Source organism: Alternaria ethzedia (genome assembly GCF_023757985.1).
Source record: "Alternaria ethzedia strain BMP 0044 chromosome Unknown scaffold_2, whole genome shotgun sequence".
Taxonomy (NCBI): domain Eukaryota; kingdom Fungi; phylum Ascomycota; class Dothideomycetes; order Pleosporales; family Pleosporaceae; genus Alternaria; species Alternaria ethzedia.
This window is the reverse complement of record NW_026056195.1, coordinates 1221576-1236906: the sequence shown is the minus strand read 5'-3', so window position 1 is coordinate 1236906 and position 15331 is coordinate 1221576. Positions and strand designations below refer to the sequence as shown.

Sequence of the window (15331 nt, the reverse complement as noted above, 5' to 3'; positions counted from 1 at the left end):
TGAAGGGAGGACTGGGCTTGGCATAAGCGCGAAATATTGGGGGGCGGGGGCCATTAGAACCGCGTCCCCATCTGCGCGTCCTACTTGGGCCATCGCGACAACATCATTTTCAACCATCTTCAAACTGCTTTGTCGACAACTCCATCTACTTCTTTCTCAATAATCCAAGAGGTCGCTTATCAATTACAGAGTGTTTTTAAACTAAATGTCTGACCCTGTGGATCTCACCACGGTGGTTGGATGACCGGTGAGGATAGGAGGACCTCTTGCCTAGGCCATAAACGCGACCTCCACGCCCTCGGGTCGCACAACAGCCAGGCTGAGTTCGCTAGCAGCGTCGCTAGTGGCTGTTTGGACGCCGTAAACCTCCACATTACGACGCGGCATACTTACTGCTCATGCGTGGCAACGAATGCCGTCCAGGTGGCTCATGGCGCCTTGTTGCCTTCTTTCTCTTTGTCAGCTTTGGCAAGTTCTTGATGTAGGCTGCGGACATATATGACGCGTTTCCAGGTACAAGCTATGTTACCTTTTCTCCACCCTTGATCGTTGGTCGTTGTACGTTGCGTGCTGCTCCACTCTATTATCTGTTAGTACCCGACAAGAATGGCTACGCCTACGAGTATGGCCACTCAATCGGTAGCATCCGCACACAGGCCTATGGTCGAAGACAACCCCAGGTATGATGTTGTTCATGATGCGTTGAGATCGTCTCTAATCATGCTCCACAGTCTTGCAGCGGATAATCCACTCAATGGCGTTACGCAGGTAGAAGCCCAAAGATTCCACAAGAAATATCGTATACCAGTCGAGCGGGATGTAATTGTCCGCGGTGTCCTCGCCCTTCGATCGCAAGTTGACATCAAAGTCGAATTCGAGGCCATCCAAGATTGGCGTTCAGGTAACCCCAATGAACCGCACAGACCCATCGAGTTACGCGTCGGCGAGCACAAATATACACGACTGGAAAGCGAGGTTTTATACAGGGCTTTTCTGCCACAGAGTAGGTGGGAAACACTGAGAAATTTATCGAGGTTACATTGGCTGTTGATCGTCGCTTGCATCTTTGCGGCAATGACACAGTGAGTGCTATGCTGAGTGCATGCGATTCGTGGCTGACGTTTCTCCAGAGGTTGGGATCAAGCTGCTATGGCCGGTAAGATAATTCGAAAGAAGCAGTCATCTCTTTTGACTGACAATCTGGAGGAGCTAGTATCGAAGTAATGAAAGCCTTGGGTATAGACGACTCGGATAAATCTTGCGCCGGAGCTCCCAGCACGGGTATCACGAGACGGACAGACAACAACCTCGATGTCAAGACCGACCGCAGTGCCTGGCTGCTCGGGGTCACAATCGGCGTACCGTTTTTCGCTGGTGCGATACTAGGTCTCATCATCACCGACCCAATCAACAGACTCCCCTTTGGCCGTCGCGGCGCTATATGTGTTGCGGGCATATTCAGCTTCATATCGGTCGTGGGCTCAGCTTCGGTCCACAAATGGGAGCATCTTCTCGTGTTCAGAATTCTATTAGGTGCTGGCATGGCAGGCAAAGCTTCAATCGTTCCTATTCTGCTGTCTGAAACCTCGCCCAAAGATGTGCGCGGCTTCTTACTGGTCTTCTGGCAACTTTTCGTGGCATTCGGGCTGGCCGCCGGATCTGTTGCAAACATGGCCGTATATCGCCTTGACGTGCATTCAAGTTGGCGCTACATGTTTATCTCCGCTTTCATCCCCGCACTACTCTTGCTATCATTGATCCTCTTCTCACCTGGTAAGCGGTTCATGTGGCTCGAGGGTCCCAGTTATTGAATGCTAAACCTCTGTGCAGAATCCCCTCGATGGCTGTTGAAGGAAAGCGGTAGCGTAGGGAATCTTTCCCAGAATGGCAAGCTGTCGAAGAACGATCCACGCAGGGGAGTCAAAATTCGGAAGGCCTACAAGTCTCTAGTCGATCTTCGAGGCGAAGTTGTTCCCATACTTGCCGCCGGCGAACTGTTCCTAATGCACACGCGCCTCATCGACGAGCAGCGTCGGCTGAAGGCAGCATTAGATGGTCACTCCTACACGACCAGTGCGGCCAGTCGAAATACAAATGCGAAGAGTCCCTTCCGTGATGTTATTCAGCACATCAGCTGGCGAGAAAGAGTCACGTTGATTTTCTTCCGCTCTGGATATACGAATAGAGCGCATCGAGCTGCAGCTGCTGTAATGATATCACAACAACTGTGCGGTATCAACTTGATAGCTTTCATGTCCGACCACTTCTTCAAATACTCCTTCTTCGACGACAACCCCGAATGCGACAACTCCGAAAAGACCTCAGACCGGAATATAACGCTACTGGGCGCTTCGCTTGGGTTGATGCTCCTCAACTTTATAGCTACAATTCCTGCCCTATTCGTTATCGACATTACCGATGGACGGAGACGTGTCTTGAACTGGACATTCCCAGTAATGGCCGGGGCTTTGCTAATGTCTGCCGTAATCCCAAAGATTCCCAACCAGCCAAAGGATGGGTACATCGCTGGACACTACATCTTCTTGGTTGTTTTCATAATCGCATATTCGGTCGGGGAGGGTCCAGCAGCTTTCGTCATCTCAGCAGAAGTCTTTCCCCTCGTTAATCGAGAACTCGGTATGAGCCTCGCTGTCTGTTGGAACTTTATGGGAGCCGGACTCCTTGCTGTCTTAGCCCCATGGCTGCTGGATACGCTTGGTCAGTTCGGCGTGCTCTTGTTGTTTGCAGGTACCAACCTTCTCGCATGGTTTCTTTGTTTTTGGCTTGTTCCCAGTACCGGGAAAGAGGACCTAGAGGAAGTGTTCGAGCAGCTCGATATCACCACCAGGTTCATGTTCATCTATACTCTCAAAACGATATCGCGTAGATTCACCCAACCAGTAGAGTGGTGCTTGCGATTGACCTCCAGGGATTGGAAAGAGTGTGGCTATCCGGAGAGACTTGAATCACCAAGGAAAGAGTGGGAGAAGAAAAAGCGCGCACAAAGATCGAAAACCACTCATCCCGGTCCTCCGGACTCTTCATGCTCGAGCGAAGACGAGGTAGATGAGATACCGAGCGACAGAGAAACCGATCGTTGCGATTGAAGCACGGCACCCTGCAACCTATAGACACGCACGTACTTGAGCTGAAATGGTTCCACATCATACTTCGTAGACATCGTTGCGATGGCAGCAAAACGTGTTGCAATGAAGTTCCCAAATCACCGTGTTTCAATACTGACCCATTTCGATATTTGAGTTACTCTTCCGCGGCCCCACCTTTACCCTCGACCTTCCCTCCTCATACATGTCGCCATCGCGATACATCCGCATTCTCCACTTCCAACAAGCCAGCGTCAAAGCAGTCAAAGGAACTGATATGACGAAATAAAGCCAGAGCTGTTTCGAGAGCACAAGGTTGCGAGACTCCGAGTCGAAATCGACAAGGTTCATGCCAAACATGGTCTGTAAGTCTTCAGCCGCATTCAGTCTTCATAGCTGCCATGGAACACTTACCGCAACGAATGAAAACGGGAGATAAAATGATGTGACCAGGGTGATCGCTCTGATTGCGACAGAGTCCTCTCGTGCTGATCTGCCCATGTCGAACGTATTCTTGCTCTGACTCAGGTTCAGTGTATCCAGCATCGACTGAGTAGTTGACTGGGCCCGCTTGTTCATGTATAGAACCTGTCCTCTGTATGATGTGGCATCCTTGCGAAACTGGGTGAGTGCCGCTCTTATAACTACGGCAGTGTCATCTTTTCCTTTGATCACGCCAGAGAAGACATTGTTGGCTTCTTCGAGATCTCTCGTCAACCTTTCGAATGATGCTAGGATGGGCTCTAGCGGCAGGATGTTCTTCTCAATCGCACGGACTTCTTTCAGAGTTTCGAATGTAACCAAGGACTGTGTAAGCGACGTGCAGGCTGGCTTCATATCCTTTGCATCGGTCAGTAGATACTTCAAAACATTCTCATTATCGACGGGAGGACTCACTAGATGAAGAAGCTTAGCCTCGTGGTACTCAAGATAGTCACGCCAGGAGCTGAGATGTGTGGATATCAGCATCGAGTGGACCAGCATGGGATTTGACAGCAGCCTAAGTCTGGCGTCCGGTTGTTGTAGTACCTGATGAAGGTAGGCGTCGAAGTGAGCGGTCGGGCTCGGATGTATAATGAACAATGTTGATCTCGCCCGCTTCTGGTCAGCAAAGTGGTAAATTCCTGTTTGTCGAATGCGCCATGGGTTTCCCGTGGTGACAGCTTTCTGTTCCGAGTATTTGAAGACCCAACCGAACTCTAAACAATCGTTACCACATTGGATTTGGATGTCGATTAGAGATGACATACCAGAGCGTTTATCCGTGAAATGCGATTGCGACGCGCTGGAGAATCCCTCTTCCGTCGGCAGATGTCGATCTTTGAAGCACGTCAAAATTTGAAGGAATCCAGGGCTCAGGTGGTAACGATCTATGAGAAGCGATATCATGTCGCTGCTGATATTGAGAGGCGCCCATGTGTCTTTTTGGTGAACCGTACTAACAAATCTCATCAGCCTGGAGGCAGAATCATTCAAGTCTACTCACTATATTTCCAAATCACTACTCTGTCCATCTGCATCGTTTGAATTATTGTCAAAGTAAGCCGACAGTTGCGAACTGCTGGTAAAGCTTTGGGTTGATGGAGTATGCGACGCATCACGTGCGAAGCGAGTGACCTTGAGCAAATGGCTCTCCTTGCGCTTCGAGAACAACTGATGGCAGCCGAGGATGCAGGCCTGTATCTGTGACGTTGATAGGGCGAGTGCATGAAGGTCATGCGCACTCTCGTCGTTTTGCCGAGTACTAGAAGACATATCGGAATTGTGAATTGCAGGGTAGTAAGACTTTGCGCAGAGACGCTCCGTGATATTTGCAATAAGTACGTGTTCGCTCCTCGCCTTCCCAAAACCGCGGCATGGCCTTATCCAATCCTGAGGGGCCCCGCACTGCCTGGACGGGCTGACAGGCACAGCGCCTCAGTCCTTTGCATCACTAGTAGAATGCCTCCCGTTAGCGTTTACCGGTCGCGAAAACAATGGGCGCATTGTATTACCTCCAGTCATCCTAATGATGTCAGCACAGCCTAGTGGGCCTTTCTGAGCGACTTACCGCCGTCAAAAGCTCAGGAGCCTCGAACGTTAAGTACTCCTCTCCAGCTCTTTGGATGTTGAAATTGATGTTATCACCGAATTTGTTTCTGAGGAACTTTTGTAGCTTGTCACGGCTGTAGTACCGTTGGAGGGCTTGCTGTTGTATCATGGCTTGGTGGTGGCGAAGCTGAGACAAGGCAGGATAGCATCTGCCCGCCGCTGGGGGACTTTATAGCCTGATGTAATCTGTACAAGGCTGAGACAAGATCAATTCGGTCTCCAGCAAGCCGGGGGGTGTCTGCGTTGGCGCAAGCCTACCTGCATACCTGGGTAGGTCCTGCTCATCATCTATACACCGGCGTCGTGTTGTCAAAATACTGGCCTGCAGCTGGGCAGGCAGGTATTCGAAGGCGGAACAGTACACGCGGTGCCATGCCTGCCACTTGAAACGCCACGCTGCTGCGGGCAGGTCGAGCCTTTCAAGATTGGAAGTGGAGCCTGGCGACACGCGGGCGCCGGGGCCCCGCGCGACGCGGCCCCTTGGCAATCAAGCGATGACGCCGTTCACATGGGCGATGTTGCCTACAGCCCGGAAGTGTCTTGCTGCATCGCTGCCCCATAGTTCTGAGTGCCAGTGGACGTCTTACCCCAACTTTGCTACCAGTGGCTCCCGTCAAGCAACAAGCTAACGAGCTTCGTGTGGCCTCTCTCTGCGTTGCAGGGACCGACGCGCATGGCCGGTTCCACCAAGCGCGTCTATCCTGCATTTCGACGCGAGTCCCGTCGCGTGCGACGATCGAAGAATCCTTGATAATCGACCCGCTGGGCAGCCCGGTTCGATGAGCGCCAGGCCCAGTTTCTCAACGTCGCGGACCAGCGTGTCCATACCACGCAAAGCTCAGTGTGAGGAGCTGGCCCAGAAATTACAAGATGCTGTTGAACGGACTACCAAGGACGTCGCAGAAGATGATGCGCAGCGCAGCGCCTTCTTGCCGAAACCCGACCTTGACCAGATACTCAACGATAGGTCGTTGGAGCTGTTGTTCACAGAGTTGGTCACTGAGACTTCTTCCTTCGGAGGTGGCGTGTTCTTACAAACTAGTGCTACCAGTACTGCTCATGAAGAGAAGGGCTCAGATTTCGTAAATGACGACATGCAGGTGTTCATCAATAGTTGCATTGACGCGACGAAGCGCAAACCACTGGATGAACCATCCTGGAGAGCTCTACTTGCTCTGTTTCTGTACCAGAACAACAAGGAATTACTCTCGTTATTCGTGGAATGGATGGTCATCATGTTCGACCATCCTACAGCCAAGTCTCACAATCTTATACCGTCTGATGAATCGATACCGTTCACGAAGACCACCCTGAAAGGATATGATGTCCCAAATTGGTGCCACAGACTCATCCTCCTGGATCAAGCGATATTCAAACCAGTCATGATTCAGAAGCTGGAGCACCACGACGTCGCCACCAGCGAACGCTTGCCTTTCATAGGCAGGTATCAACCCATCAAGAGCGGCTCTCAAGGCCAAGTCTTCAAAGCTGAGATAGCACAACGTCACTGGGAAATTCGAGAGAACGAGGACCAGGAAAAATCGGACTTTGTACCTGGTAATCCGAACAGCACGAAAGTTGTAGCGCTCAAAGTCTTCAAGGCGGCGGAACCTGCGCGCAATATGCTCGAGGCCACTCAGGACTTCAAGATCGAGCTCAGAATCTTGGAGGAACTAAGAACGTACAAGACTAAGCACAAAATGATAATGCTGCATTTGGGTAGTATTACTGAGCTCAACGGGGCAGGAATGCCGACCAGACATTCTCTCATTTTTGAACTGGCAAGTTTCAGTTTGGGTGATCTCCTCAAAGGCAGGAATCGCCCCCAGGAAGCCGTCAAACCATCTCGTTTGCTTGCTAGTCTTGTAGACATTATCGAAGCATTAGAGTGCTTGCATGACAAGCTCGACACTCTCCATCTCGACATCAAACCTGACAACATCTTGATCTTCGAGACTCGTTCCGGTTCCGGAGACGAAGAGCAGTATGAACTCACCTGGAAGCTCAGCGACTTTGGTCTGGCTGGAAAGAAGGCTGCGAAAAAGCCAAAGGCTGGATCTGCGCAGACCTCGACAGCTACTTCTCGAGAATCCACTCTACCTGCAACAAGACCAACCGGTTTATATCAAGCCCCGGAAATACAAGAGCAAGAGACTAGTCATGCAGGACGGGGAAGTGATGTCTGGTCTATGGGCTGTGTCACACTTATGGTACTTGCGTTCATATATGGCGGATCAACGGAAGTCACAGAGTTGGAGAGTTCCCTGATGGTCAGATTCCAGAATCTCGGCGGCAGAGAGCCTTTGTTCTACATAAGGAGCGACTCATACCCATGGAAACACCGAACTTCACACATTTGTCACTATCTACAAAGTCGGGATCCGGGCGATGATGAGATACCTCATACAGTAGGACCGCTTCGTGCCGCACTACACCCCAGTCTCATCGACTGGTCCAACATTCTGATCGAGGACTCATACGCATTCAAAACCGAGCAGAAGTTCGTACTATACATACTCAAAGTGATTGTCGGTAGAGTTCTTCTGATCGATCGCGGCAGACGAATAGAGGCATCTGAGCTGCGCGAAAGACTGGCCTATATTCAACAAGAGTGGGAAAAATATGATATCGCATCTGAGAACTACGTCTATCCAGATGCTTTGGCAGGTTTGGACCTTGTACAAAGCCCAAGCTCACCGGTATACGGAAGCACCCCCCACATCTCAAATGACAGTATCTTGTCGACGGCTGTTGCGCCTGAATCTCCTCATCCCCCACAGACTGAAATAGTGGCGCCCCAAGGAGGCCTTACGCAGCAGCAAAATGCGCAGATGCAGGAACTTCGCCGCGCGATTGAGCGAAACCATGCCCTCGGCGTGCAAGCCCTCCTCGAACAAAGCCCTGAGATACTAGGCCATTTATGCTCTGGCGTAAGGAGGTACCCGATTCATTTAGCGCTGTTCAAGAACGCCTATGAAGCTCTCGACGTGCTTCTTGAGCACGCGTCTATTGAGATCACGAATCTGTCTTGCAGCCGACGAACCGCCCTCGATTTCGCATTGGAGTTGGGGAAGCCCGCAGCTCTTGACTGCATCCGAAAGCATCGCTGGAAGTTCGAGTTTCCGCCCGAGCTCTATGAAAAGCGCAAGAAGCACTTAGGTGCCGAAGCGCAAAAGATTGCGGATGATCTGTTTGGTATCAGGAAAGCTGCGACACCGAAGCCCAAGAAAACCTTGTTTGGGATACCTAGGAGTAGGACATCTAATTCGTCTACATGACCTTGCGACTTTGGAGAAGAGTATCGAGGTTCTTAGCAATCAACAAGGACCGGAGCTTTATACTGTTAGTCTTGATAAATGCGTTGGCGCGCGGATCACAGTATCGGTCCTCATATCCCCAAGTATACATGGCATACACTCTTACGGACCGCTAAAGGCTTGCAGTAGCTAGATAGCAATACCGGGCTCATGGGCCCAAAAAGATCTGCTTCCAGGCAAAGAGATGCGAGGCTCCCTCGCTTGAACGGGGTGGTGTTGGCGATGCTGCATGGGCAAAAAGAAGGCAAAAACATACAACAGCGGGGATTCGCTAGTGGTCACCCACCTAACTACTAATCCGCCGGTACACTGCTTGTATATGGCTGAGCGGACGGGAAGCCTAATTCTCAGTGTCCTATGGTCGTATGTGAAGTAATAGATTGGTGGCGGACAGTATATAGGCGAGGTTGTGGGAATGGTGGAGGGTTACGAGATTGGGCGCTAGTCCCCGCTGCAATCAGACCGCTCTTGCCATTGTAATTTTGGAAGGTCTAGTCGGTGACACAGTGTAGGAAGACCAGTAAATTCGGTTGCTCATATTATACCCATTTCTCATTTATCATACATAGTCTTTTTGAAGTCCATGTCCTTCCTCCAATTATTTTTGCAACACCGGCCATCCCTTGACGTACTTGATCGGATTCCATCCCAGAAACTTAAAGTTGTCTCGGTACAGCGGGTCAAATGTCGTGTTCACATAGTGGTAGTACAGCACATCGCTTCCGCGGTAGTCGGAAATCACCGCCTGTCCTCCGGGTGCGTAGGTATTGCCGTGGCTGCCGTATACCATGCTTCCGCCGCCCTCGGCGAGATCTTTCCCATTGCGGTCCACGAAAGGTCCGCGGGGCGACTTTGAGCGGCCGACAAAAATGGTGTACTCAGCTCCAGGTGGTGGCAGCGCAGCAGGGTTGTAGCCGCAGCACAGGCCCGCTGAGTACCAGAGGTAGTAGAATCCTTGCTCCTTGTTGTAGTTGATATACGGGGCCTCTTCGGCGGATGCGCCGCCCCAGGAAAGAGACATGTTCGCGTACGCCTGCTCCTTAGTCGGTAGCGCAGGATCGTAGGTATAGCTCAGCTGACGGGCAGTAGGGATCTTGACGGATTTGAGGTCCTTGGTCAACTCGAACTGCCAGAGATTGGCCCACCAGGAGCCGTAGGAGAGGTAGCTTTTGCCGGTCTTGGCGTCTTGGATGAAAGCCGCGTCGATGGTGTTGGTCTTGCTCAGCGGGAATGGAGCGTCGGTGCTATTGGAAGACACGACCATGCCGTGGTCAGTCCAGGACCCGTTCTTTAACGTTTTCGAGGTGGCCAGCCCGATGAAGGACTCTGAGACACCGAAGTCGGAGACGGTGTAGTAGCAGTAATAGGTATCTCCGACCTTGTGAACATCCGGGGCCCTGCATTATAGTGTTAGTACACAACTCCTTATTGTATTTGCAAAGTAGCTGCCTCTTACCAAAGACGGTTTGCCTGAGCGGGATCATCAATGCTGCCAGGCGGCTCCAGAACTTGAGCGACAACCTCCCAGTACCCTTCCAGGCTGTTCTTCTTCGAAGCACGGGAGGTGGTTGCCAAGCCATGAGAGGAGAATGAGTAGTAATGGCCGTCTGGTCCGAGCACAATACTTGGGTCGTGGATGTGGACACCACCAAGGGTACCGTTCAAGTCCTGACCTGTGATCTTGCGAGGCGCGGGCCAGTAATCCCTGAAGTAGGGGTCTTTAACTGGTTTGGGCGAGTTGTAGGATGGCGAAGGGGCGGCAAAGGCCGGGGTGAAGAGAGATGAGAACCCTAAGGCGAGAGCCGTGAGGCTGGCTTTAGTGGAGGACATTTTGGGTAGAAGGCGAGCTGGTGCGGAGATAAACCTCGGTGATGGTTGGGAAACCTCCCTGTCTTATATAGCATACCGCCATCCGTCTATGATGCGGATCTGTCTCTCGCGCCTGGGCAGATCTTGTGTGCCAGGTGTGAGCGAATGGCGCCTCATGCTGCCCTTACAGCGAAACCCTTGTCGCGAACCACGATCCGTCCGGTCGGGTAGTCTGAGATGGGTAACGGTTCCTGGAAAGGGAAGGCAAAGAACCACTCTCCGCAAGTGACGTTGCAAAGGTGGAGATGGAGCCTTGGGGTAGGAAGTTTACGGGAGGCGGAGGATTTCGTTCGCTCGAATCAACGGCCAGCAAAACCTGCTAGTGGGGCCTAAAGTTGGCGACCTCTCGTCGTCTTTAGACCCTAACATTCAGGGAGCGCAGGCGAGGACGAAAGGCGCAATAATGGCAGTATAATTTGCGACTGAGAGTCGAGATGTTGTGGGGAGCGGGAGACAGGCTGGTCGCTAGTCTTCTGTAGCCACGAGGACCTCGGGACCTTGCCGTTCCAATCTCCCCATCTGATACCTAGGTATCTTCCGGCCGAAAGCGGGTTCGAGTACGGGCAGCGATGCATGCAACGAAGCCTTGAATTACGATCGAAGTCAACGAGAGGATACCTTGTAGCAATTTTCATGACTCTTCAATGGTTTTCACATCTTTTGAGATGCAGAGCGGATGGACCGTGTGGCAGGCACGGACCTTCCACTAGCGGGGTTTGTAGATCGATGCCAGCATGAGTCTGGCCGTGGCTGATTGATTAGCGGTCTTGTCACTCTATCACCGTAAAACACCTCGCGGGCATCGCATTGGTGCGACTACTTGATTCGCAAGAACTAGGCATCTCAGTGCACAGAAAGCTCAGATATGCATTTCGATCCTTCCAAGGTTCCCGAGGTCCGTCAGGTTGACACGCCTACCTACCTAGGCAACGAGCATAAGTAGGTGGCTTCAGCTGAGCCTACCTACTCAGCCTTGACGCCCACCAACTCAGCCCCAAAGCCATGCATGACGCCCCTCGTGCGGCTGAACCAGTATAAAACCTAACTGTAACATAGGGGCCAGCATCTGTCGTGCTCCTGTTCAAATTATCTGTCGACTCGCCATTCGCATCTTGCGAGACGTCGACATTACAAGCAGAATTCAGCATGATCGATATCACGTTCCCCAAACTGCGCGATGACTGGAGCCTCGACGTCGTCAACATCCTAGCCTTCTTAGGCGAGCATAACATCGAAGCTTGCAGCCAGCAGATCTGCATGTCGTGGACGTGCTTCCTACCACGACTGATACCCGCGCCTCAGGGTCTCCTTGCGCGACGACCAAGGAAACTCGAAACCGAAGAGGATACACCGGTGGTAGGGATTTATCCAGGCCAAACCAGGCCTGGCTTACACTATTTCGGTCGGATGTTATACACGGATGGGCCTGAGCTACCGCCATTCACGACACGTGTAGTGAAGATACGGTGGGATCCCGAAATCGAAGATGGAAGTTTCAGAAGATGTCCACTTCGACGAAGATTGTTCGGGCCGATGAACGTAATCGCTGTCTTCAGCTGCGCATTGAGCTTCGGACTGGCGGCATGGGCTCTTGTGCTTGGGGATGCAGTCGCACTTACTGGTATCCTGGTCATGAGTTTTACCACACCTCTACTCTGTGTCGGGATGCGGTGGACGCCAAGGTTTCCGATATATAGAACGAAACGTGCTGAGTCACCGCCAGGAACGGTCGTTATCAAATCCCCAAACGGATCCTTCACGGTTGTGGAATGCGACGAGGAGATCGCGCGTCTTCTTTACTTCCTTCCTGATTACATCGAATACGCGGTCAGCTCCTTCACGGGGCGCGGCTTGAGCGGGACCGTGGGTGGACTTACCCTTGTGGGCTCCATTGTACTATTCGGTAATGCCGTATGGACAATGAAAGCAGCACTTGCTGCCACAAACACAGTCTTAAATCTTTTGTATTGGATCGCCGCAATTCTCCCGCTTCGCTTGTCATGGCACATCGATCTGGAAATCGATCCACCTCAAATCATCGAACATGAAACTTGGACAAAATGCCTTTGGACAACCATCTTCACTACAAAAAAGACTGACTGGGCAAGGGAATGGGTGCCAACGACTAACGCGTGGAACCAGTGGCTGGGAGAAGCACAACATATGAGCAAATATGTACAACAAGCCGAAGACTGGGATGCAATCCAAGCTTTGGGGGACCTTCTAACAGGTTCAAAGGTTTAGCAAGAAGACTAGCTATATATATGGTGGTATGTGGAAGAATGAGGGTGGTATTCAGGCACAAATTGCAATATTGATGAGAATTTAGTAGAGAATGGGCCTCACGGTTGCTTACTCTTCGCTACAACCCGAGAGCTTTTGAGACCATAGCTGGCACACGCTGATATCCTCCTGCAGGCGAGGGAACTAGATGGACATCAAGATGTTCACTAGTGCATCTAGTGCAGGTCAAACCAAAGATCCAGGCAATGCTCACGTGCGACACCGGAATGGACAGTCATACGATCAGCAATGTTCATGTCTATCTCGTATCAAAGTCCGGAGCGGGCCTTCGTCGGCCGATTACAACACCCCGTCATCGCTCGTGCCCTGCCAAGACACGACCCAAGATACTGTACTATTAAACGTCGCGGATGCTTAGTGTCAAGAATCGAGTCTGTGACTAGTCTCGTTAGTCAGTCGTATGTTCTCCCAATTGTGGACTGGTATTTAGCGGATTACGATACCCGGATACCTATCTTCAGCATGGCAAGAATTTCGAGCTACGGAGGATCTACTGGAGGCTGGGCGGAGCTTGTCAGCATCCAGATTGCGGAGATCGGAGATTAGTATAACTACGTGCCAGCTCCCACGCCAACCAAGAAAAAAACTAAACAGGCCTGCAGCCTACATCAACTTAAAACCCTACAAGATAGATAACTTAGCGTTAATGTAGGCTCTGCACCTGTTTAGTTTTTTCCTTGTATAAGGTGCTCCCTTGAGTTTTCACGATCTTCGTTGTGAGTTGAATATCGGCGGTTCAAAACATTCGTCACAATGGTGAACCCTACCTCGGTGCTCGTCGCAGCTTCCTTGCTCATCAACTCTCTCGCCGCGGCTTCGAGTGGAAACAACGAGTATGACGCGGAATACTCTTCTAAGTAATGCTATACCCGCAATCTTTCAGTTCATCATGCTCATGTCCTGTAGCTACTCAACACCAACGTCATACAGCAACATCACATCTATCCTCGACAAAATCCTGGCACGCGGCTACCTAAAAGTCGGCACAACCGGAGACTACAAGCCCTTCTCCTACAAAGTAACAAACCAAACCGCACTGCCTGCCACACCAGCCATCAACACCACGTACATCGGCGCCGACATCGACTTGGCGCAGTCGCTTTCCAACTCCCTCGGCCTCCCACGTCCAGTTGAGTTTGTTCCTACCATCTGGGCGAACATCACAACGGACCTCGTAGCACAGAAGTTTGATGTTGCGATGAGCGGCGTTAGCATCACCTTGGCCCGCGCACAGAAGGTTTTCTTCTCTACTGCGATCCAACGCGTGGGTAAGGCGGCCTGCGTGCGATGCGCAGATCTAGAAAAGTTCTCGTCTCTGGAGGCTATTGATACTGCTGGTGTCAAAGTTGCGGTCAATCCGGGTGGCACGAACGAAGCATTTGATCGCGCAAATTTGAAGGCCGCGACTATCGTGTTAGTGCAGGACAATAATGCTGTTTACAAAGCTGTCATGGACGGCGATGCCGATGCGATGATTAGCGATGTCATCGAGGTTGAGTTGCAGGTTCGGTTGCATCCTGACGTACTATGCATCGTCAACCCCAATGCGACTTTTACGTTTGAAGAGTTGGGGTATATGGTTGGAAGGGATGTTGTGTGGAAGCAGTATCTGGATATGTTTGTGCACATTCAGCTTGGAAGTGGTGGGTGGAATCGTACGCTGGAGAAATGGATGTCGTATAAATGGCCTTCAGTATAGTTGAGTATCTACAAGACAGTTGTCGATGGAGATTACATATATGGCTGCTCAACCATGAAGGCCTGAAATGTAAGGTCATTAGCTATACCAGACGCAACAGGAAGCGGTTTATAAAGCCAGAGATGTTACATCCGATACTGAATGATGATAGTGATGGCTGCATTTGCGTAAGCACTAGAACCACCGTGCTTACTGCGTACCGCCTGTAGCATCACTCATTGGCTGGTCAAAACGCCTCTCAGTATCTTTACGCCACATCGGAGGTGTTTTGGCGATGGCGGCGATGACGCGTTTCTGGGTTTGAGTTGGTCAACGACACCTCCATCTTCACATCATAACTCTTATTTGACGATAGCCATCTTTTGGAGGGCGGTTGCAAATGGCCACCCAACGAACGCAAGAAGGTGCCCAGGATGACACAAATCCCCTCCTCTGGCATATGTCCGTCAACAGAGACAGCAACTGCACCATTCTGTTCATACACGGCGCTTTTGTAGACGCTCACGACTGGGAACTGGTGGTACCCTACATGCATGACTACCATCTCCTTCTACCAGACTATCCTGGACACGGTCAATCATCGCACATACCGTTCACTGTCGAGACATCTGCAGAGCATATCGCGCGTCTGATAGAGGCACGAGCTATCGGCGGTCGAGCCCACGTTGTTGGCCACAGTCTCGGTGCCTCGATCGCAGTCTGCCTTGCTGCGAACTACCCTCATGTCGTTGCGTCGTTGTTCGTTTCTGGATACAGCGAAGCGCCTGTTTCCAAAGCTCCGCTACTACCTTACCTGCTCCGGCCTCCAATCGCATGGAAAATGCTGTCCCACGACCTTGGATTCGCTGGCTCATGGACGGTACAGATCTCCGCCGCACAAACACTCCTTCATTATCGCTTTGCACACAGATCGCGCAAAGCGACAGCGCGGCGGCGCGACTGCACCC

The 15331-nt window shown here is 51.4% G+C and overlaps 5 protein-coding genes across 5 annotated transcripts; 3 read left to right on the top strand and 2 right to left on the bottom strand.

Annotated features, from left to right (window-relative positions):
* Nucleotides 1-1149: 1149 nt before the first annotated feature.
* J4E87_001211 (uncharacterized protein) lies at nucleotides 1150-3107 on the top strand (the record flags this gene model as incomplete). Its single annotated transcript, XM_049372858.1, has 3 exons — nucleotides 1150-1156; nucleotides 1207-1773; nucleotides 1831-3107. 3 exons carry the CDS (start codon nucleotides 1150-1152, stop codon nucleotides 3105-3107), a joined length of 1851 nt encoding a protein of 616 aa, XP_049237516.1.
* Nucleotides 3108-3233: 126 nt separating this feature from the next.
* Nucleotides 3234-4088, bottom strand: J4E87_001210 (uncharacterized protein; the record flags this gene model as incomplete). Its single annotated transcript, XM_049372857.1, has 2 exons — nucleotides 3234-3467; nucleotides 3519-4088. 2 exons carry the CDS (start codon nucleotides 4086-4088, stop codon nucleotides 3234-3236), a joined length of 804 nt encoding a protein of 267 aa, XP_049237515.1.
* A 1886-nt stretch (nucleotides 4089-5974) lies between these two features.
* Nucleotides 5975-8473, top strand: J4E87_001209 (uncharacterized protein; the record flags this gene model as incomplete). The annotated part of the gene is made up of 1 exon (XM_049372856.1): nucleotides 5975-8473. The coding sequence occupies one exon, from the start codon at nucleotides 5975-5977 to the stop codon at nucleotides 8471-8473; it is 2499 nt and encodes an 832-aa protein (XP_049237514.1).
* A 637-nt stretch (nucleotides 8474-9110) lies between these two features.
* J4E87_001208 (uncharacterized protein) lies at nucleotides 9111-10342 on the bottom strand (the record flags this gene model as incomplete). Its single annotated transcript, XM_049372855.1, has 2 exons — nucleotides 9111-9909; nucleotides 9969-10342. The coding sequence occupies 2 exons, from the start codon at nucleotides 10340-10342 to the stop codon at nucleotides 9111-9113; spliced, it is 1173 nt and encodes a 390-aa protein (XP_049237513.1).
* Nucleotides 10343-13574: 3232 nt separating this feature from the next.
* J4E87_001207 (uncharacterized protein) lies at nucleotides 13575-14384 on the top strand (the record flags this gene model as incomplete). The annotated part of the gene is made up of 1 exon (XM_049372854.1): nucleotides 13575-14384. The coding sequence occupies one exon, from the start codon at nucleotides 13575-13577 to the stop codon at nucleotides 14382-14384; it is 810 nt and encodes a 269-aa protein (XP_049237512.1).
* Nucleotides 14385-15331: the final 947 nt, after the last annotated feature.